Source organism: Scyliorhinus torazame, chromosome 6, assembly GCF_047496885.1.
Source record: "Scyliorhinus torazame isolate Kashiwa2021f chromosome 6, sScyTor2.1, whole genome shotgun sequence".
NCBI lineage: Eukaryota > Metazoa > Chordata > Chondrichthyes > Carcharhiniformes > Scyliorhinidae > Scyliorhinus > Scyliorhinus torazame.
In genome coordinates, this window is record NC_092712.1 from 116,235,636 (window position 1) to 116,259,393 (window position 23,758).

General features: G+C 49.0%; 1 protein-coding gene across 1 annotated transcript in view; it reads right to left on the minus strand.

Annotated features, from left to right (window-relative positions):
* The window catches only part of LOC140424974 (V-type proton ATPase 116 kDa subunit a 1-like), a 358,173-nt gene that overhangs the window by 310,902 nt on the left and 23,513 nt on the right, over window positions 1–23,758 (minus strand). The window contains exons 6-8 of the mRNA XM_072508716.1: window positions 13,003–13,129; window positions 11,551–11,633; window positions 11,353–11,446 (exon numbers count right to left, since the gene is read on the minus strand). Of these exons, the coding sequence (XP_072364817.1) occupies window positions 11,353–11,446; window positions 11,551–11,633; window positions 13,003–13,129 (304 nt within the window). The remainder of the gene's footprint in view (window positions 1–11,352; window positions 11,447–11,550; window positions 11,634–13,002; window positions 13,130–23,758) is intronic.

The following is a 23,758-nucleotide window of genomic DNA, read 5'->3' on the forward strand; positions in this document are numbered from 1 at the left end:
TGTGAAAGCAGAAAATTTGGCTAAATAACAATGTTTTGTTTGGGGGCCTGTTCCCAACTCACACAAATGACGACTTGCCTTTTCCATTTCTCATCTCTGCCCAAACCGTTTCTACATCCTGATTTCCTGAACTTGGGTCATCCCTCTCTAATGTACTAATAACATCATTAATTAACAGAGCTACCTCTTCACTTTTTCTTGAATAATAATAATCTTTATTGTCACAAGTAGGCTTACATTAACACTGCAATGAGGTTACTGCGAAAATCCCCTAGTCACCACACTCCGGCGGATTGTTCGGGTACGCAGAGGGAGAATTCAGAATGTCCAATTACCTGACAGCACGTCTCTCGGGACTTGTGGGAAGAAGCAGGAGCACCCGGAGGAAACCCACGCAGACACAGAGAGAATGTGCAGACACCGCACAGACAGTGATACAAGCCGGGAATTGAACCTGGGACCCTGGCGCTGTGAAGCAACAGTGCTAACCACTATGCCTCCATGCTGCCAGCCTCCTGTCCTTCCTAAATGCCACATACCCTTCAATATTTAAGTCCCAGTCTCTTACATCCTGCAGTCATATATCTGTAATGGCTAACAGGTTATATTTTTAAAATTTATTTTCATTACATTTCTGTTGCCATTGAGTGGTCATGAGGTGGTAGTCGATCTGACCCTGGATCATGCTCTTCATGGGCTGCCTTCTTTCAGTGCTAATAGCTATTCACAGAATCACAGAAAATGCAGCAGAGAGGAGACCCTTTGGCCTAGCGAGTCTATACTGACACATGATAAATACCTGACTCACCTACCTACCGAATCCCACTTGCCAGCATTTGCCCCACAGCCTTGAATGTTATGAGGTGTCAAGTGCTCATCCAGGTATTTTTTAAAGGATGTGAGGTAACCCGCCTTGACCACTCTCTCAGGCAGTGCATTCCAGACCATCACCACCCTCTGGGTAAAAAGGTTTTTACTCACATCCCCCTTAACCTCCTGCCCCTGACCTTGAACTTGTGTCCCCTCGTAACTGACCCTTCAACGAAAGGGTACAGCTGCTCCCTAACCACCTTGCCCATGCCCCCCATAATCCTGTATACCTTGATCAGGTCGCCCCTCAGTCTTCTCTGCTCCAATGAAAACAAGCCAAGCTTATCCAACCTCTCTTCATAACTTAAATGTTCCATTTCAGGCAACATCCTGGTGAATCGCCTCTACACCCTCTCCACTGCAATCACATCCTTTCTATAATGTGGCGACCAGAACTGCACACAGTGCTCCAGCTGTGGCCTCACCAATGTTCTATATAATTCCAACATGGCTTCCTTGCTTTTGTAATCTAGGCCTCGATTGATAAAGGCAAGTGGCCCATATGCCTTATTCACCACCCTATTAACCTGCCCTTCTGCCTTCAGAGATCTATGGGCAAATACCAAGGTCCCTTTGTTCCTTGGAACTTCCCAATGTCAGGCCATTCATTGAATACTTCCTTTCAAATTACTCCTTTAAAGTGTATCACCTCACACTTTTCAGGGTTAAATTCCATCTGCCACTTATTTGCCCATTTGACCATCAAGACACTCAACCTCACTGTTAACCACCCGGCCAATCCTTGTGTCATCAGCAAACTCACTGATCCTAACCCCCACTGATTCTATGTAGTTTATATAAATGACAAACAATAGGGGACCCAGCACAGATCCCTGTGGTACGCCACAGGACACTGGCTTCCAGTCACTAAAGCAGCCCTCTGTCTCCTACAACTAAGCCAATTTTGAATCCACCCTTATCAAGTTACCCTGCATCCCATGTGCATTGCCTTGTTTATTATTCTCCCATGTGGGACCTTGTCAAAGGCTTTGCTAAAATCCGTATAAACTACATCGACTGCACTATCCTAACCTACATGCCTGGTCACCTCTTCCAAAAATGTAATCAAATTGTCAAACATGACCTCCCTCCGACAAAGCCAAAATGTTGACTATACCTGATCAAACTATGCCTCTTCAAGTGGAGATAGATTCTCTCCTTCAGAATTTTCTCCAATTGTTTCCCTACCACTGGCGTGAGACTCACTGTCTGTAGTTCCCTGGCTTATCTCTACAATCCTTGTTACACAGTGGGACAACATGAGCTGTTTTCCAGTCCTCTGGCACTTCCTCTGTGGCCAGAAAAGAATTAAACATTTGGATCAGAGAGCCCCTGCAATCTTCTCCCTCACCTCCCACAGCAGCCTAGGACACAATTCATCAGGGCCGGAGATTTGTACACTTTTAAACCTGCCAACATCTCCAATACCTTATCACTTCCTCTGACAATTTTCTCAAGAACCTCGCAATCTCTCTCCCTGAGTTCCAAATCTACCTCCTCATTCTCTTGGGTGAACACGGATGTGAAGTATTCGTTCAACGCCCTACCAATGTCCTCTGGTTCCACCCACAGATTGCCCCCTTGGTCCCTAATGGTCCCTACTCTTTCCCTGATTATCCTCTTCCCACTGATATACTTATAGTCTAAGGGCGGGATTCTCCGACCCTCCGTGTCAGAATTGCGCCCAGCGTGGGGACGGAGAATAGCCATTCACACCGGAAATCTGGCACGATGGCGCTTCCACGATTCTCCACGGACCTGCCAGGCGTGCGCGGGCAGGCAACGCGGCGCTGGTCAACGGCCCCTGCTGGGATTCTCCGCGCTCTACGGGCCGAGTGCCCGCCGAGTCCGGCTGGCGTGGTTCACATGTGGTCCCACCCGGCGGGACCTCGGCATTCTGGTGGGGGGGCCTAACTCTGGGGGGGGCCTCCATGTTGGCCAGGCCCGCGATCGGGGGCTACCGTTCGGCGGGCGCGTTCATTCTGGGAGGGGGGCGTATGTTCCTCCGCGCCAGGCCCCTGTAGGGCTCCGCCATGTTGCATGGGGGCCGGCACAAGGATGGCCGCCATGCGCATGCGCGGCCGGGCAGGCGGCACTGCAGGGCTCCGCCGGCAGCCGGCAGCTGGAGTTGCGGGACGTACGCCGAGGCCCTGCTTGCCCCCTTGAAAGCAAAGAATCACCCTGGACCTTTGAGGTAAAACTCTGGAGTGATTCTCGCCTGTTTTCTGGCGGGCGTGGGGACGTAATCCCCAGAAGGGAGAATCCCGCCCTATATCTTTGGATTTTCCCTATTTTTACCAGCTAGAGATTTCTCAAATCCCCTCTTTCCTCTCCTAATTGCTTTCTTAAGCTCCATCCTGCACTTTCTGTACTCCACTAATGCCTCCGCTGATTTGCTCCCCTCATACTTGCCAAAGGCCTCTATTTTCCTTCTCATCATATCCTGAATATCTCTGGTCATCAATGGTTCTCTGGGCTTGTTACTCCTTCCTATCACCCTTGAAGGAAAATGTTGGGGCTGTAGCAGCCCCATTTCCTTCCCCCCCCCCTCCCGCCCCCACACGGCTCTTCTGTAAATTTCTCCACATGAAACCCTTTCCAGTCTACCTTGACCAGATCCTGCCTTATTTTACTAAAATCTTCCTCAATCCAAATTTTTCTTTGAAGCTTGTCTATTTATTTGTCAATAATATGATATGATAATCGCTTATTGTCACAAGTAGGCTTCAATGAAGTTACTGTGAAAAGCCCCTAGTCGCCACATTCCGGTGCCTGTTCGGGGAGGCCGGTACCGGAATTGAACCCACGCTGCTGGCCTTGTTCTGCATTACCAGCCAGCGATTTAGCCCACAGGCTGAAATTGTACCATGTTGTGATTGCTGTCATTAAATGCACCAACCCACCAATCACCTTCATTCCCCAGAATTAGGTCCAGCACTTCACCGTTCCTTGTTGGACCCTCTACATATTGACCTAAAAAGTTCTCTTGCATACATTTTAAGAACTCCACTCCATCTTAGCCCTTAACACTATGACTATTCCAATTAATGAGAATTAATCAAGAAGACCATCATCATACCGGTGCCAAAGAAGAACCAGGCAACGTGCCTCAATGACTACCGTCCAGTGGCCCTGACTTCAGTCGTAATGAAGTGCTTCGAGCGGTTGATCATGAAGCGAGCGCATCACCTCCATACTCCCAGAATGCCTTGATCCACTGCAATTAGCATACCGCTGCAACTGATTCACATCAGACGCCATTTCCCTGGCCCTACACTCATCTCTAGAGCATCTCGAAAACAAGGACTCCTACATCAGACTCCTATTTATTGACTACAGCTCCACCTTCAACACCATAATCCCAGCCAAGCTCATATCAAAGCTCCAAAACCTAGGACTTGGCTCCCCACTCTGCAACTGGATCCTCGATTCTCTGACCAACAGACCACAATCAGTAAGAATGAACAACAACACCTCCTCCACAATAGTCCTCAACACCGGGGCCCCGCAAGGCTGCGTACTTAGCCCCCTACTCTACTCCCTGTACACACACGATTGCGTGGCAAAATTTGGTTCCAACTCCATCTACAAGTTTGCTGACGATACGACCATAGTGGGCCGGATCTCGAATAACGACGAGTCAGAATACAGGCGGAAGATAGAGAACCTAGTGGAGTGGTGCGGCGACAACAATCTCTCCCTCAATGCCAGCAAAACTAAAGAGCTGGCCATTGACTTCAGGAAGCAAAGTACTTTACACACCCCTGTCAGCATCAACAGGGCCGAGGTGGAGATGGTTAGCAGTTTCAAATTCCTAGGGGTGCACATCTCCAAAAATCTGTCCTGGTCCACCCACGTCGACGCTACCACCAAGAAAGTACAACAGCGCCTATACTTCCTCAGGAAATTAAGGAAATTTGGCATGTCCACATTAACCCTTACCAACTTTTACAGATGCACCATAGAAAGCATCCTATCAGGCTGCATCACAGCCTGGTATGGCAACTGCTCGGCCCAGGACCGCAAGAAACTTCAGAGAGTCGTGAACATCGCCCAGTCCATCACACGAACCTGCCTCCCATCCATTGACTCCATTTACACCTCCCGCTGCCTGGGGAAAGCGGGCAGCATAATCAAAGATCCCTCCCACCCGGCTTACTCACTCTTCCAACTTCTTCTATCGGGCAGGAGATACAGAAGTCTGAGAACACGCACGAACAGACTCAAAAACAGCATCTTCCCCACTGTCACCAGACTCCTAAATGACCCTCTTATGGACTGACTTCATTAACACTACACCCTGTATGCTTCATCCGATGCCAGTGCTTATGTAGTGACATTGTATATCTTGTGTTGCCCTATTATGTATTTTCTTTTATTCCCTTTTCTTCTCATGTACTTAATGATCTGTTGAGCTGCTCGCAGAAAAATACTTTTCACTGTACCTCGGTACACGTGACAATAAACAAATCCAATCCAATAATGTTGGGAAAGTTGAAATCACCTAATTGCGATTATTTTTACACACATCTGCGAATTGCGCACATATTTGCTCCTTAATTTCCCAATGGCTATCTGAGGATCTATAATAAACTCCTAGCAATGTGGCTGTCGCTTTTTTATTCCTAAACTTTACCCACAAAGCTTCATTTGATGCCCCCTCCAAGATATCATCTCTCCTTACAGCAGTAACTGACTCCTTACCTGATAATACAATGCTTCCTCATCTGTCTCGCCTGAAGATTCTATATCCCAGGATGTTGAGCTGACAAACGTGCTCCTCCCTCAACCACATCTCCAGGATGGCTACTATATCACAATTCCACATATCAATCCTCATCCTTAACTCATCTGTTTTACCTGTAATACTCCTGGCATTGAAGTAGAAGCCATCCAGCCTGGACTTACTCCACTCCACTCCACTGCTTAACCACTTCCTTACCTTGCAGGTCAGCTGTTCGGGAGAGAGAGGGAGCCAGGACCTTGGAAACAGCGCGGGAGTTTCAAAAAGCGCGGGAGCTGCGAGGCAGAGGGGACAGTTTAAAAGGGCGCGCTGTGGGTGAGGTCAGCTGTTCGGGAGAGAGAGGGAGCCAGGACCTTGGAAACAGCGCGGGAGTTTCAAAAAGCGCGGGAGCTGCGAGGCAGAGGGGACAGTTTAAAAGGGCGCGCTGTGGGTGAGGTAAGTACTGATTAACCACTTCCTTACCTTGCAGGTCAGCTGTTCGGGAGAGAGATCAGTTTTGGGAGCAGGCCTATTGGCTGACTGTAAATCAGGAAGGATACAAAGGGTGTGGCTGAAGTGCCAATAGAAACGGAGTGCTGAAGGCAAACAGAGTGTATCTGAGTTTGGGTAAGGCTGAGTTCGGGTAAGAGGGGAGTGACGACAAAAAAAAAAAAAAAAAAAATCAAGTTAATTAAGTAAATTAATTAACTAGTTAAGGGAATTTGGTGCTCACCTGAAGGAGGTGCAGAGAAGCAGACCTGTGAGGGAGTCTCTGGAGCAATTGCATCACAGCCAGCAGGTAAGTGATTGGCTTGTAACTGGTAAGTGATTTCTCTCCCTTTGACTTTCTCTTAGCTGTGTAGTGTAGTTCAAATTTAACTTCAGGTTTAAGTCATGGCAGGAGAGCTCAGACCCGTGTCATGCTCCTCTTGTGAGATGTGGCAAGTCAGGGACCCTTCTGGTGTCCCTGACTCCTTCATCTGCAAGAAGTGTGTCCAACTGCAGCTCCTGTTAGACCGCTTGACGGCTCTGGAGCTGCGGATGGACTCACTTTGGAGCATCCGCGATGCTGAGGAAGTTGTGGAAAGCACATTCAGTGAGTTGGTCACACCGCAGATTAAAGTTACTGAGGCAGATAGGGAAAGGGTGACCAACAGACAGAGGAAGAGTAGGAAGGCAGTGCAGGGATCCCCTGCGGTCATCTCCCTCCAAAACAGATTTACCGTTTTGGAAACTGTTGGGGGAGATGGCTCACCAGGGGAAGGTGGCAGCAGCCAGGCTCATGGCACCGTGGCTGGCTCTGCTGCACAGAAGGGCGGGAAAAAGAGTGGCAGAGCTATAGTGATAGGGGATTCAATTGTAAGGGGAATAGACAGGCGTTTCTGCGGACGCAAACGAGAATCCAGGTTGGTATGTTGCCTCCCTGGTGCAAGGGTCAAGGATGTCTCGGAGCGGCTGCAGGGCATTCTGGAGGGGGAGGGTGAACAGCCAGCTGTCGTGGTGCATATAGGCACCAACGATATAGGTAAAAAACGGGATGAGGTCCTACAAGCTGAATTTAGGGAGTTAGGAGTTAAACTAAAAAGTAGGACCTCAAAGGTAGTAATCTCAGGATTGCTACCAGTGCCACGTGATAGTCAGAGTAGGAATGACAGGATAGCTAGGATGAATACGTGGCTTGAGAGATGGTGCAAGAGGGAGGGTTTCAAATTCCTGGGACATTGGGACCGATTCTGGGGGAGGTGGGACCTGTACAAATCGGACGGTCTGCATCTGGGTGGGACCGGAACCAATGTTCTCGGGGGGGTGTTTGCTAGTGCAGTTGGGGAGGTTTTAAACTAATGTGCCAGGGGGATGGGAACCGATGTAGGAAGTCAGTGGGGACAGAAACAAAAGGCAGGAAGGGAGAGTGTGTAAAGCATGACCAGAGAAAGCAGGGCAGAGAGCAAGGAAGGTCTACATTAAACTGCATTTATTTCAATGCAAGGGGCCTGACGGGCAAAGCGGATGAACTCAGGGCATGGACGGGCACATGGGACTGGGATATTATAGCTATGACTGAAACATGGCTAAGGGAGGGGCAGGACTGGCAGCTCAATGTTCCGGGGTACAGATGCTATAGAAAGGATAGAACAGGAGGTAAGAGAGGAGGGGCAGTGGCGTTTTTGATTAGGGAGAACATCACGGCAGTACTTAGAGGGGATATATCCGAGGGTTCGCCCACTGAGTCTATATGGGTGGAACTGAAAAATAAGAAGGGAGAGATCACCTTGGTAGGACTGTACTACAGGCCCCCAAATAGTCAGCGGGAAATTGAGGAGCAAATATGTAAGGAGATTACAGATAGCTGCAAGAATAATAGGGTGGTAGTAGTAGGGGACTTTAACTTTCCCAACATTGACTGGGACAGCCATAGCATTAGGGGCTTGGATGGAGGGAAATTTGTTGAGTGTATTCAGGAGGAATTTCTCATTCAGTATGTGGATGGACCGACTAGAGAGGGGGCAAAACTTGACCTCGTCTTGGGAAATAAGGAAGGGCAAGTGATAGAAGTGCTAGTGAGGGATCACTTTGGGACAAGTGACCATAATTCCATTAGTTTTAAGATAGCTGTGGAGAATGATAGGTCTGGCCCAAGAGTTAAAATTCTTAATTGGGGCAAGGCCAATTTTGATGGTATCAGACAGGAACTTGCAGAGGTAGATTGGGGGAGACTATTGGCAGACAAAGGGACGGCTGGTAAATGGGAGGCTTTTAAAAATGTGTTAACCAGGGTGCAGGGTAAGCACATTCCCTTTAGAGTGAAGGGCAAGGCTGGTAGAAGTAGGGAACCCTGGATGACTCGAGATATTGAGACTCTGGTCAAAAAGAAGAAGGAGGCATATGACGTACATAAGCAACTGGGATCAAGTAGATCCCTTGAAGAGTATAGAGATTGTCGAAATAGAGTTAAGAGGGAAATCAGGAGGGCAAAAAGGGGACATGAAATTGCTTTGGCAAATAATGCAAGGGAGAATCCAAAGAGATTCTACAGATACATAAAGGGGAAAAGAGTAACTAGGGACAGAGTAGGGCCTCTTAAGGATCAACAAGGGCATCTATGTGCAGAGCCACAAGAGTTGGGTGAGATCCTGAATGAATATTTCTCATCGGTATTCACGGTGGAGAAAGGCATGGAGGTTAGGAAACTAAGGGAAATAAATAGTGATGTCTTGAGAAGTGTGCATATTACAGAGGAGGAGGTGCTGGAAGTCTTAAAGCGCATCAAGGTAGATAAATCCCCGGGACCTGATGAAATGTATCCCAGGATGTTGTGGGAGGCTAGGGAGGAAATTGCGGGTCCCCTAACCGAGATATTTGAATCATCGGCAGCCACAGGTGAGGTGCCTGAAGATTGGAGAGTGGCGAATGTTGTGCCCTTGTTTAAGAAGGGCAGCAGGGAAAAGCCTGGGAACTACAGACCGGTGAGCCTAACATCTGTAGTAGGTAAGTTGCTAGAAGGTATTCTGAGAGACAGGATCTACAAGCATTTAGAGAGGCAAGGACTGATTCGGGGCAGTCAGCATGGCTTTGTGCGTGGAAAATCATGTCTCACAAATTTGATTGAGTTTTTTGAGGGAGTGACCAAGAAGGTAGATGAGGGCAGTGCAGTAGACGTTGTCTACATGGACTTTAGCAAAGCCTTTGACAAGGTACCGCATGGTAGGTTGTTGCAGAAGGTTAAAGCTCACGGGATCCAGGGTGAGGTTGCCAATTGGATTCAAAATTGGCTGGACGACAGAAGGCAGAGGGTGGTTGTAGAGGGTTGTTTTTCAAACTGGAGGCCTGTGACCAGTGGTGTGCCTCAGGGATCGGTGCTGGGTCCACTGTTATTTGTGATTTATATTAATGATTTGGATGAGAATTTAGGAGGCATGGTTAGTAAGTTTGCAGATGACACCAAGATTGGTGGCACAGTGGATAGTGAAGAAGGTTATCTAGGATTGCAACGGGATCTTGATCAATTAGGCCAGTGGGCCGACGAATGGCAGATGGAGTTTAATTTAGATAAATGTGAGGTGATGCATTTTGGCAGATCGAATCAGGCCAGGACCTACTCAGTTAATGGTATGGCGTTGGGGAGAGTTATAGAACAAAGAGATCTAGGAGTACAGGTTCATAGCTCCTGGAGTCGCAGGTGGACAGGGTGGTGAAGAAGGCATTCGGCATGCTTGGTTTCATTGGTCAGAAAATTGAATATAGGAGTTGGGACGTCTTGTTGAAGTTGTACAATACATTGGTACGGCCACACTTGGAATACTGTGTGCAGTTCTGGTCACCCTATTATAGAAAGGATATTATTAAACTAGAAAGAGTGCAGAAAAGATTTACTAGGATGTTGCCGGGACTTGATGGTTTGAGTTATAAGGAGAGGCTGGATAGACTGGGACTTTTTTCCCTGGAGCGTAGGAGGCTTAGGGGTGATCTTATAGAGGTCTATAAAATAATGAGGGGCATAGATAAGGTAGATAGTCAACATCTTTTCCCAAAGGTAGGGGAGTCTAAAACTAGAGGGCATAGGTTTAAGGTGAGAGGGGAGAGATTCAGAAGGGCCCAGAGGGGCAATTTCTTCACTCAGAGGGTAGTGAGTGTCTGGAATGGGCTGCCAGAGGTAGTAGTAGAAGCGGGTACAATTGTGTCTTTCAAAAAGCATTTAGATGGTTACATGGGTAAGATGGGTATAGAGGGTTATGGGCCAAGTGCGGGCAACTGGGACTAGCTTAATGGTAAAAACTGGGCGGCATTGACTGGTTGGGCCGAAGGGCCTGTTTCCATGCTGTAAACTTCTATGATTCTATGATTCTATGATTGAAACTTAATACAGCTGTATTCCCTCTGACTTGATAGTTTTACTGTATTATGCTGTATTCCGCTAACAGTTTGTGTCCTCTCCCCATGCCGAATTAGTTTAAACTCCTTCCAGCAGCACTAGCAAACCCGCCGGCAAGGATGTTAGTCCTGCTCTGGTTCAGACTAGGCCAGTGTTCATCAAACATTTTTTCCGGGGACCCATTTTTACCAACCGGCGAACCTTCGGGACCCACGCCGGCCAACCTTCAGGACCCAGCCCGGCCGACCTTCGCGACCCACGCCGGCCGACCTTCGGGACCCACGCCGGCCGACCTGCGTGACCCCCCCATTTTCTCTTACCTTGTTTGCTGCTGACAAAAATGGAGGAAATGGTTTTAGGTCCCTTTGGCCCTCGTACACGCTCCTCCAATGGAACCTGTTGGATGAAGGTGAATCCTTCTGGTGTCGGAAAGTAAGGAGTCTCCATCTGTCCAAAGTTCTGAATTTTTTTCCTATTCTGTGCTCGCTAGCACATGGCACTGGGAGTAATCCAGCGAATACAACCCAAGAGGTCCTGCTTTCTAGTTTACTGCCTAACTCCCTGAATTCTTGATGCAAGACCTCATCCCTCTTTCTACCTACGTCATTGACCCCAACATGTACCATGACCTCTGCGTTATCACAGTCCCCCTTCAGAATGATCCCATTTGATGCATTCTTGATTGTTTTTCAGATTCCAGCTTCATCCAAGGGTCTGTCCAGGCATTACACCCCAAGACATGCAAATGGTCCTTGACAAGAAAATTACACAGGCCTCTTTGATGACAGATGCCCTATAGTTGAGATTTCTTACACCTGCTGCATGCCAAGGGCTGTCCATAGAGGAAACTCTACCTTTTCACTTTGAGATAAAATCCTTCAGAACATACCATGTATATATCCGCAATTCGCAAGTTTACACCAACATTCATCTCCATTCGTTCATGCAAGGCTTCTGGGCAAGGATACACTGTGGCATGGAACCTGGAAAAGAAAGTCAATAAGGAGGTTTAAACCTCGTCCAGAGTCAACTATATTGGGCCATTTACGCTTAATTTATCTGTTAACCAAGCTCACTGGATATTTACCCATCGCATATCTTCCTCACTTTGCTTTTAAACAGTTCTCCTTGGAAGAAAATTATGAACACATCTTTACTGACGAACTCATCCTGAGGATAAAGAAAAAAAGGAATTGGGAAAGTATTTTATATCAATGGTATAAATCTGTCAAAGAAAAAAATATTTATTTATCTGATTGATTGGGAATGACATAGAGGGTAACGGCACCCTAACTACCACCTGGGAAATCGACAGGCTTTGGTACCATGTGGGTTTTACTGTCTATCCAATATTACTCTATATTGACTTCAATGAAGAGCAAAATCTGACAGGGTGCAAACCAGAGTTTCATCCAATCTCAATAGTTTCTGGATAGATGGGCTCGATTAATTTTGCTCCCACAGTCTCAGATTAGTATATATGATACGTTCATAATTCAGAACACTTACAAAGCCTAAGTCAACCTGTCCTTCAATTCCTTTGCACAATAATCAGGAAAACAAGGAATTTGCCTCAGGGACTTTGTTGAAACATGTGTATTGTTTCAGAGTTCATCGCTAGCTTCAAACACCTTTGAAAAATAGTTCTGCCAACTTGTCTCAGAATGTGGAAATCTGGGGGCTCACAGCACTGATTTGCACAAATTTGTTGAGGAATTTGACAGATTTATCTATCACAAGCTCCGTGGATAGGACAGTCTCTGACAGCAGTAAAATATCTCAAATGCTCTGGTAATGCGCCTTCCGTGCTCAGAGAATTTATATTTTAATGAATGGTGTAAACTGGTCCTCTTTTCCTGCTTCCATTAAGAATGTTTATAAAATACACTGTACAGGAGGAGGCCATTCAGCGCATTGTACCTGTCCCAGTGTGGGCCTCACTTGAAGTTGTCGATACTAATTCCTTTTCCCCACCCTTTCTCAATATGCTTTTGCATTCTTTATCAAATATTTATCCAGTTCTGTTTTGAATAACGTGAGAGCTTCTCCCCTATGGCCATCAGTGATAAAACACTCCAAAATCTAATAACCGTCTTGGTAGAATTTCAACTGACTCCACCTGAGAAAAAACTATAAGAAGACAAATTCCAACACCACAATCCAAGAAGTGCACTTATTGCTCTTTCATTTTTTCTTGGAGTCCTGGTGTCCACCTGATTCAAGCAGGAGCCCCATTAATATATACAAAGTGGGGTCCTATCTGTAATGGAACCCCAAAGCTATTTTAACCTCCTAATGAGAGGAGTATTCCCTGTGGATTCACAGTAAAACCTAAGATGCAACAGAAGTCCTTTAGGTAATGTGCTTCTCTGGGATCCATGAAGAATGCTTGAACAAGGTGCCATCCCTGTATCCTCTCTACTGACGAAAACCTCCCAAATCCTCTCTGCATGTCTTACATAACATTGACTTAAAGGATGCTGAATCAAGAAATCACCTGAAATTAGTCAATATTTCAAGTGCAAAATGTTATGCTTACAGCCATACGATCCTCTGCTGGGACACTGATTTCTTCATGACGTAAGACAATGTTTCCATGGCACATCCTCCATAGCAATCTTTCAAAAGCAGGGAATCGTTCTCGTTTGATCACTCCAGCCACAAAACTGCATGAAAGGTGTAGAGAAAACTTATGAGATTAGCTGACACTTATGCATTCCATTCCATTGGTAATTCAATGCTCTACATCCCCCCTGATAGTTTTGTGGATGTGGTGGTATGTATTAGGGGTAGTACGGTACCTGTGAAGCCGAGAGGCTATTGGCAGACAGGCACTGGGTCCTGGTTGGATCTGCCGCCTGCTGGCTCCGCCCAGAAAGGCGGAGTATAAGAGCCCGGGTTCTCCCAGCAGCCGCATTCTGTAACTGAGCTGCTGGGGAACAAGTCTTGCTTAATAAAGCCTCGATTGACTTCATCACTTCTCGACTTGAGTGAGTAACTGTTGCGCTACAATTTATTAAGCAGACTTAACAAGACTATGGAGCTCCGGATCGCCCCGAAGTGTCTGCGAATCAGCCCCCATGCAGCAAACTCGGCGGCCGTGTTTAAACACTGGCTAGCATGCTTCGAAGGTTACCTTTGAACGGCCCCCGGCCGGACCACGGAAGATCAGAAAATGCAGGTCCTGCATTCCAGGGTGAGCCCGGAGATCTACACGCTCATCGAAGACGCGGAGGATTTCCCGACGGCGCTCACCATGCTGAAAGGAGTCTACATTCGGCCCATAAACCAGGTCTATGCACGCCACCAAATCGCGACGAGACGGCAAATTCCCGGAGAATCGCTAGACGAGTTCTACAGCGCACTGTTAATATTGGGAAGGAACTGCAACTGCCCGTCGGTGAGCGCAAACAAGCACACGGAGCTCCTAATCTGGGATGGTTTTGTGGCAGGTATGACGTCTTCTCAAATTCGCCAGAGACTGTTAGAGAGAGACTCGTTAGGACTCAGAGGCATGGGCCCTTGCGGCCTCCCTCGACGTGGCCTCACAAATTGCCCACACCTACAGCCCCGACCGCGCAGCAGTCCCTTGGGCTCCGTGGACCCCCGTTGCGACCGACACCACGGCATCCCCGCCCCCCCGCAAGCCTGCGCGGCTAGAGCACCAGATCATCCAGGTGAGCCCCGCTGCTATTTTTGAGGGCAGTCGAAACACCCCCGGCAGCGCTGCCCGGCCCGCTCAGCTATTTGTAAGAGCTGCGGCAAAAAGGGGCATTACTCAGTGGTGTGCCAGTCCCGGGGGGTCGCCGCAATCCCCGGGGGAGATCGGGAACAGCAGACTCAACCCCCACAACGATCCATGTGCGGCTCGCGGGCGCCGCCATTTTGGGTCCCGGACACCACGCGGGGAGGATGGGTGCCACCATCTTGTGACCCCCGGCCACGTGCGATCCATGGGGGCGGCCATTTTGTCCGTCCCTGACCGCGTGTGATCCATGGACGCCGCCATCTTGGCTGATAGCCAAGGACCCCAGCATAGACGGCTCCACGGGGTCTGAAGAAAACGCCGCGATGCAACAACCACGACTGGCTTCGGTAACCCTGGACCAATCGCGGCCCCGGACGCTCCAAACAGCAACAACAACGGTGCTGGTCAACGGGTACGAGACGCCATGCCTGATCGACTCTGGGAGCACGGAAAGTTTTATCCACCCGGATACGGTAAGACGCTGTTTTCTTTCCATTCGTCCGAGCACACAAAAGGTTTTCCTGGAAGCGGGATCCCATTCTGTAGAGATCAAAGGGTTCTGCATCCTGAACATAACGGTGCAAGGGAGTGAGTTTAAGAATTATAGGCTTTATGTCCTTCCCCAACTCTGCGCTCCCACTCTCTTAGGGTTAAATTTCCAATGTAACCTCCAGAGCCTAACGTTCCAATTCGGCGGCCCAATACCCCCACTCACTATCTGCAGCCTCGCGACCCTCAAGGTTGAACCGCCTTCCTTGTTTGCGAACCTCACCCCGGATTGCAAACCCGTCGCCACTCGGAGCAGACGATACAGCGCCCAGGATCGGACGTTTATCCGGTCTGAAGTCCAGCGGCTGCTGAAGGAAGACATAATCCAGGCCAGTACTAGTACCTGGAGAGCCCAGGTGGTAGTTGTGAAGACCGGGGAGAAGCAGAGGATGGTCGTAGACTATAGTCAGACCATCAATAGGTACACGCAGCTAGATGCGTACCCTCTCCCCCACATATCCGACATGGTCAATCGTATTGCACAGTACAAAGTCTTTTCCACTGTTGACCTCAAGTCCGCATACCACCAGCTTCCCATCCGCCCGAGTGACCGCAAGTACACAGCCTTCGAGGCAGACGGGCGGCTCTACCATTTTTTAAGGGTCCCATTTGGCGTCACGAACGGAGTCTCGGTCTTCCAACGGGAGATGGACCGAATGGTTGACCAGGACGGTTTGCGGACCACGTTCCCATACCTTGACAATGTAACCACCTGCGGCCATGACCAGCAGGACCACAACGCCAACCTCCGCAAATTCCTCCAGACCGCTAATGCCCTGAACCTCACCTATAACGAGGAAAAATGCGTTTTTAGCACCAACCGTCGGGCCATCCTGGGATACGTAGTGTGTAATGGAGTGATAGGCCCCGACCCCGAACGCACGCGCCCCCTTATGGAATTTCCCCTTCTCCACTGCTCCAAAGCCCTGAAACGCTGCCTGGGCTTCTTCTCGTACAACGCCCAGTGGGTTCCCCAGTACGCAGACAAGGCCCGCCCGTTAATCCAGTCCACTACCTTTCCCCTGTCGACAGAGGCCCGCCAGGCCTTCAGCCGCATCAAAGCGGATATCGCAAAGGCCACGATGCACGCAATCGACGAGTCCCTCCCCTTCCAGGTCGAGAGCGACGCATCCGATGTAGCTCTGGCGGCCACCCTCAACCAAGCGGGCAGACCCGTGGCCTTTTTCTCCTGGACACTCCACGCCTCAGAAATCCGCCACTCCTCAGTGGAAAAAGAAGCCCAAGCCATAGTGGAAGCTGTGCGACATTGGAGGCAGGAGATTCACTCTCCTCACTGACCAACGGTCGGTAGCCTTTATGTTCGATAATGCACAGCGGGGCAAAATCAAGAATGACAAGATCTTGAGGTGGAGGATTGAGCTCTCCACCTATAACTATGAGATCTTGTATCGTCCCGGAAAGCTGAACGAGCCGTCCGATGCCCTATCCCACGGCACATGTGCCAACGCACAAGTAGACCGCCTCCAAGCCCTCCACGAGAACCTCTGCCACCCGGGGGTCACTTGATTCTACCATTTTGTGAAGTCTCGCAACCTCCCCAACTCTGTTGAGGAGGTCCGAACAGCCACCAGGAACTGCCAAATCGGCGCAGAGTGCAAACCGCACTTTTTCAGGCCAGATAGAGCGCACCTGATAAAGGCTTCCCGTCCCTTTGAACGCCTCAGTTTGGATTTCAAAGGCCCCCTCCCCTCCACCGACCGCAACGCATACTTCCTAAACGTGGAGGACGAGTATTCCCGTTTCCCCTTCGCCAGCCCCTGCCCCGACATGACTGAGGCCACAGTCATTAAAGCCCTCGGCACCATCTTTACACTGTTCGGTTTCCCACGTACATCCATAGCGACAGGGTGTCCTCCTTCATGAGCGACGAACTGCGTCAGTTCCTGCTTAGCAAGGGCATTGCCTCGAGCAGGACGACCAGTTACAACCCCCGGGGTAACGGACAGGTAGAGAGGGAGAACGGTAGGGTCTGGAAGACCGTCCTACTGGCCCTACGGTCCAGAAATCTCCCAGTTTCCCGTTGGCAGGAAGTCCTCCCGGATGCCCTCCACTCCATCCGGTCGCTGCTGTGTACCACCACTAATCAAACGCCTCACGAGCGCCTCCTTGTCTTCCCTTGGAAGTCCTCCTCCGGAATGTCGCTGCCAACCTGGCTGTCAGCCCCAGGATCCATCTTGCTCCGAAAGCATGTGCGGGCGCACAAATTGGACCCGTTGGTTGAGAGGGTTCACCTTCTCCACGCAAACCCTCAGTACGCCTACGTGGCGTACCCCGACGGCCGACAGGACACGGTCTCCCTGCAGGACCTGGCGCCCGCCGGCAACACACACACACCCCCAACACCAAGCACCCCCTCCCTCCCACCGGCGCACCCCACGACCGCTCCCTTCCCGGGTGTATCGGTCCTCCTCCTGTGCCCGCCCAGGAGTAAAGAAACAGGAACGAACAGCGCAACGCTCCCAGAGACGACAGTGCCCGAGCCAGCACCTGCACCACCACTGGGGCTGAGGCGATCGACAAGGACGATCGAGGCACCCGCTAGACTCGTGGAATCCGCGTGACGAAAATCTGTAAATAATTCTGACAAAACCTGTACATAGTTAACTGTTGGGCTAAATGCATAGCCACTGTACGAAAGTAGTTCCAGGACCAGCCTTGTAAACCCCTACCACCATGCGACCCACCACCCCGCCGGGCTCTTTTTTAACAAGGGGTCAATGTGGTGGTATGTATTAGGGGTAGTACGGTACCTGTGAAGCCGCGAGGCTATTGGCAGACCGGCACTGGGTCCTGGTTGGATCTGCCGCCTGCTGGCTCCGCCCAGAAAGGTGGAGTATAAGAGCCCGGGTTCTCCCAGCAGCCGCATTCTGTAACTGAGCTGCTGGGGAACAAGTCTTGCTAAATAAAGCCTCGATTGACTTCATCACTTCTCGACTTGAGTGAGTAATTGTTGCGCTACAGTGGATAAATGCACTACAGCGATGGACTGTACAGGGCAGAGGTCATTTCCAGACCATAAGTTCACTGATCTCAGCCATGGCAGATGTTTAACAGCTATAAGTGATTTCAATATCTTTGGTAGGATCATAAAAATCAGCAATATTGATGGTATTTAATGATTTTTCCTGGAAAATGTGAAGATGCAGATGTTTTGACAGTGATATTTACTGTTGAGAAAGGCACGAATGTTAGGGAAATTGGGGAAATAAAACGTGATGTCTTGAGGAGTGTACATATTATAGAGAAGGCAGTGCATCAAGATAGATAAATCCCCGGGACCTGATGAAATGTATCCCAGGACATTGTGGGAGGCTAGGAAGGAAATTGCCGACCCACTAGCTGAGATATTTTAATTATCGACAACCACAGGAGAGGTGCCTGAAGATTGGAGGGTAGCAAATGTTGTGCCCTTGTTTAAGAAGGGCTGCAGGGATAAGCCAGGGAATTACAGACCAGTGAGCCTTACTTCTGTAGTGGGTAAGTTGTTAGAAGGTATTCTGAGGGACAGGCATTTAGACAGGAAAGGGCTAATTAGCGAAAGTCAGCATGGTTTTGTATGGGGAAAGTCATGTCTCAATAATTTGATTGAGTTTTTTGAAGGGGTAACCAAGAAGGTAGATGAGGGTAGTGCAGTCGACGTTGTCTACATGGATTTTAGCAAGGCCTTTGACAAGGTACCGCATGGTAGGTTTTTGAAAAAGGTTAAATCTCATGGAATCCAGGGTGACATAGCCAATTGGATACAAAATTGGCGTGGCGACCGAAGCCAAAGAGTGGTTGTGGAGGGTGGTTTTTCAAACTGGAGGCCTCTGACCAGCGGTGTGCCTCAGGGATCGGTGCTGGGTCCACTGTTATTTGTGATATATATTAATGATTTGAATGAGAATGTAGAGGCATGGTTAGTAAGTTTTCAGATGACACCAAAATTGGTGGCATAGTGGATAGTGAAGAAGGTTATATAAGATTGCAACAGGATCTTGACCAATTGGGCTAGTGGGTCGATGAATAGCAGAATGGAGTTTAATTTGGGTAAAACTGAGGTGATGTATTTTGGTAGATCAAATCAGGACAGGACCTACTCAGTTAATGGTAGGGAGTTGGGGAGAGTTACAGAACAAAGAGATCTAGGGGTACAGGTTCATAGCTCCTTGAAGGTGGAGTCGCAGGTGGACAGGGTGGTGAAGAAGGCATTCAGCATGCTAGGTTTTATTGGTCAGAATATTGAATACTGGAGTTGGGAGGTCCTGTTGAAGTTGTACAGGATATTGGTAAGACCACACATGGAATACTGTGTTCTGTTCTGGTCACCCTATTGTAGGTAGGATATTGTTAAACTAGAAAGAGTGCAGAAGAGATTAACGAGGATGCTACCAGGACTTGATGGTCTGAGTTATAAGGAGAGACTGGATAGGCTGGGACTTTTTTTACCTGGAGCGTGGGAGGCTTAGGGGTGACCTAATAGAGGTCTATAAAATATTGAGGAGCATAGATGAGGTAGATAGTTGACATATTTTCCCAAAGGTAGAGGAGTCTAGAACTAGAGGGCATAGGTTTAAGGTGAGAGGGGAGAGATACAAAAGAAACCAAAGGGGAAATTTCTTCACACACAGGGTGGTGAGCATCTGGAATGGGCAGTGGTAGAGGCGGGTACAATTTTGTCTTTTAAAAATCAGTTAGACAGTTACATGGGCAGGGTGGGTATAGAGGGCTATGGGCCAAATGCGGGCAAGTGGGACTAGCTTAGTGATAGAAAATGGGCGGCATGGACAAGCAAGGCCGAAGGGCCTGTTTCCATGCTGTAAACATCTATGACTCTGTGATATTCCTTGCTATATAATAATCTGGGAACATTCACATTCTGGATTTATACATGAGAAATAGCCAAAAAAGTCAAGAAGTAAAACGCTGTTAAGTGGAGCAACCTCATCACTTATCAGGTGATAACAAGAATGGTCATTTTTCAGAGGTACCAGAAGGCTGCCAACAAGAGTCAATTTGGATCCTCTCCAGATAAATTTTACTTGTGCGTGCTCTATGCAGCAGTCAACTTCAACAGGCAAGCACTTCATAGAAATCCAAACTTGACAATTTGCACAAATTATCTGGGAGAGCAGGCAATGGTGAGCAATGAGCTCTACCGTCATTGAGGTATACACTGGCATTGGTACAAACGACCACCATACATTTCAGATTTTTCCAAGCATCACCTCAACAGGCCAAATAACTGATTAATCATGACTATTAAATAGTCATTTGAATAAAGGTAATAGCAAAAAAAATAGCAGGTTTGGCTGCATCCTAATGCATCCACTTACCTTACAGTTTGATGCACTATCAATTCTCACAAAGACGAGAGTAGTGGAACAATCAAGGCTTTATTGAGCAAGATGTTGTGCCTCCTGTAGCTGGAACCAGAATGGCTGCAGCACAGGAGAGCACACACATTTATACGCCGCCTACTGGGCGGAGCCAGCAGGCAGGGATTTACCCTTGTACCTCTAATATACGGGCAGTGCCATAATACATGTAATATACTACTGGTGGTGACTACCACATTCACCCCCTGTTAAAAAAAGAGTCCGGCGGGGGTGGTGGGAAATATTACAAGTTAAGTCTGTCGGGGGCCTTGACCCTGCTCTGTGATCGCCTCAGTCCTGGTGGTGATGTGGGCGCCGACTTGGTCACCTGCGACTCCGGGAGTGTGTTGTCCTCTTTTTCGTCACCCCTGAGTGGAACCAGTGGGAGGATGGATCCTACTGGGGTGGGGGCTGCGGTGAGGTTCGCTGGATGGAGGATGAGTGGCGCAGGGGTGAAAGAGGCAACCGGGAGGAGGAAGGGCGGTGTCAGGTCGTGGGTCGTGGGTGGGGATCGAGGGAGACTGTGTCCTGGCGCCCGTCGGGGTGTGTCACGTAGGCATACTGCGGGTTAGCATGTAAGAGGTGGACCTTTTCGACCAAGGGGTCCGACTTATGCGTCCACACATGCTGCCGAAGGAGGACGGGTCAGTCATGTCGGGAGCGAGATCCCGGAGGTGGACTTCCTGGGGAAGGCAGACACCCGTTCGTGAGGGGTCTCGATAGTCGCGGTGCAGAGGAGCGATCAGATGGAGTGGAGGGCGACGGGGAGGACCTCCTGCCAGCGGGAGACCAGGAGATTTTTAGACCACAGAGCCAGCAGGACGGCCTTCCAGACCGTCCCGCTCCCTCTCCACCTGCCTGTTTCCCCGGGGATTGGAGCTGGTCGTCCTGCTCGATGCGATGCCCTTGCTGAGCAGGAACTGACGCAACTCATCACTCATAAAAGAGGATCCCCGATCGCTGTGGATGTAGGTGGGGAAACCGAACAGAGTGAAGATGCTGTGCAGGGCTTTGATTACCATGGCAGAAGTCATGTCGGGGCATGGGATGGCAAAAGGAAATCGGGAGTACTCATCAATCACATTCAGAAAGTACGTGTTGCGGTCGGTGGAGGGGAGGGGCCCTTTGAAGTCCATGCTGAGGCGTTCAAAAGGACGGGACGCCTTCACCAGGTGCGCTCGATCTGGCCGGTAGAAGTGCGGCTTGCACTCTGCGCAGACTTGGCAGTCTCTGGTGACGGTCCTGATCTCCTCAATGGAGTAGGGCAGGTTGCGGGCCTTGATGAAATGGAAGAACGGGGTGACCCCCAGGTGGCAGAGGTCATAGTGGAGACCCGGAGTTGGTCCACTTGTGCGCTGGCATATGTACCGCGGGATAGGGCATCAGGGGGCTCGTTGAGCTTCCCTGGGCGATACAAAATCTCATAATTATTGGTGGAGAGCTCTATCCTCCACCTCAAGACCTTGGCATTTTTGATCTTGCCCCGCTGTGTATTATTAAACATGAAGGCAACCGACCGTTGGTCAGTGAGGAGAGTGAACCTCCTGCCGGCCAGGTAATGCCTCCAATGTCTCACAGCTTCTTCAATGGCTTGGGCCTCCTTTTCGACAGAGGAGTGCCGAATTTCGGAGGCATGGAGGGTGCGGGAAAAGAAAGCCACGGGTCTGCCAGCCTGGTTGAGGGTGGCGGCCAGAGCTAAGTCTGATGCATCGCTCTCCACCTGGAAGGGGAGGGACTCGTCGACCGCATGCATCGTGGCCTTGGCGATGTTTGCCTTGATGCGGTTGAAGGCCTGGCAGGCCTCAGCCGCCAGGGGGAAAACTGTGGAGTGAATGAGTGGGTGGGCCTTGTCCGCATAATTAGGGACCCACTGAGCGTAATAGGAGAAAAACCCCAGGCATCGTCTCAGGGCAGTGGGGGAGTGGGAGTTCCATGAGGGGGCGCATGTGATCGGGGTCGTCCTCTTGTCTTTGTGGTAATTGATAGTGCATCAATTTATTGAGCAAAGATGTGCCTCCAGTAGCTGGAACCAGAATAGCTGCAGCACAGGAGAGCACACATATTTATACGACGCCTACTGGGCGGAGCCAGCAGGCAGGGATTTACCCTTGTACCTCTAATATATGGGCAGTGCCGTAATACATGTAATATACTACTGGTGGTGACTACCACAAAGTTTCAGCTGCAAAACAAAACAATTTAGCTTTTCATGGGACTGAATTATTATGGAATGCCCTACCAGCTCCTGGTCTGTGCAGTGTAACAGCAAGGTAAGAAAACACTGAGGAAGCAGAACTGATGAACTGATTAGTGTTTTTATACCCCTTGAAGTCAAAGGAGTAAAAAAGAAAATTAAAAAAGGACCTTCACAATCAACCTAAATGGCCAATCAAAATTAATCTCAAAGACAAGGTGGGAAGCAGATCATTAATAAATTTAGGGATTAAACTTTCGGTAGGAATAACAGGAAGACAGAGTACTGGGCTAATGGTAAGATTCTTGGCAGTGTGGATGAGCAGAGAGATCTTGGTGTCCATGTACATAGATCCCTGAACGTTGCCACCCAGGTTGAGAGGGTTGGTAAGAAGGCGTACGGTGTGTTAGCTTTTATTGGTAGAGGGATTGAGTTTTGGAGCCATGAGGTCATGTTGCAGCTGTACAAAACTCTGGTGCGGCCGCATTTGGAGTATTGCGTGTAATTCTGGTCGCCGCATTATAGGAAGGATGTGGAAGCATTGGAAAGAGTGCAGAGGAGATTTACCAGAATGTTGCCTGGTATGGAGGGAAGATCTTATGAGGAAAGGCTGAGGGACTTGAGGCTGTTTTCGTTAGAGAGAAGAAGCTTTCGTTAGAGAGAAGAAGGTTAAGAGGTGACTTAATTGAGGCATACAAGATGATCAGAGGATTGGATAGGGTGAACAATGAGAGCCTTTTTCCTCGGATGGTGATGTCTAGCACGAGGGGACATAGCTTTAAATTGAGGGGAGATAGATATAAGACAGATGTCAGAGGTAGATTCTTTACTCAGAGAGTAGTAAGGGCGTGGAATGCCCTGCCTGCAACAGTAGTGGGCTCGCCAACACTAAGGGCATTCAAATGGTCATTGGATAGACATATGGACGATAAGGGAATAGTGTAGATGGCTTTAGAGTGGTTTCACAGGTTGGCGCAACATCGAGTGCCGAAGGGCCTGTACTGCGCTGTAAAGATCTATGTTCTATGGTCTATATTGGCCTACAATTTGTTGGGTATTTAATGTCGAACATTCAGCACCATTACCCCTCTGAATCTAACCGCAGCTTCAGGTTTTAGGATAAATTTAGATTAACCCCATGTTGATCTCCTTAACCTTTCATCACCCACACAGTGATGACAATGAACAAAATCAACTAATCTATTGCGAACTTGTTCTTTTCCACTCTCATATCAAGTTAAACCTTGTTCAGTGTGGCGTACCTGGACTTATAGTGGCAAACTGAGAATAACTATTGCTGAATAACTGGTCTCACCGTGAAAAAATGTGTTGAATGTTGTTCATTGTCTCCAATGTGATTCATTACTAGATTTTTCTGAAAAGTATGAGCTGGATTCTCCGTTTGGGACACCATGCTCGCCCGCCG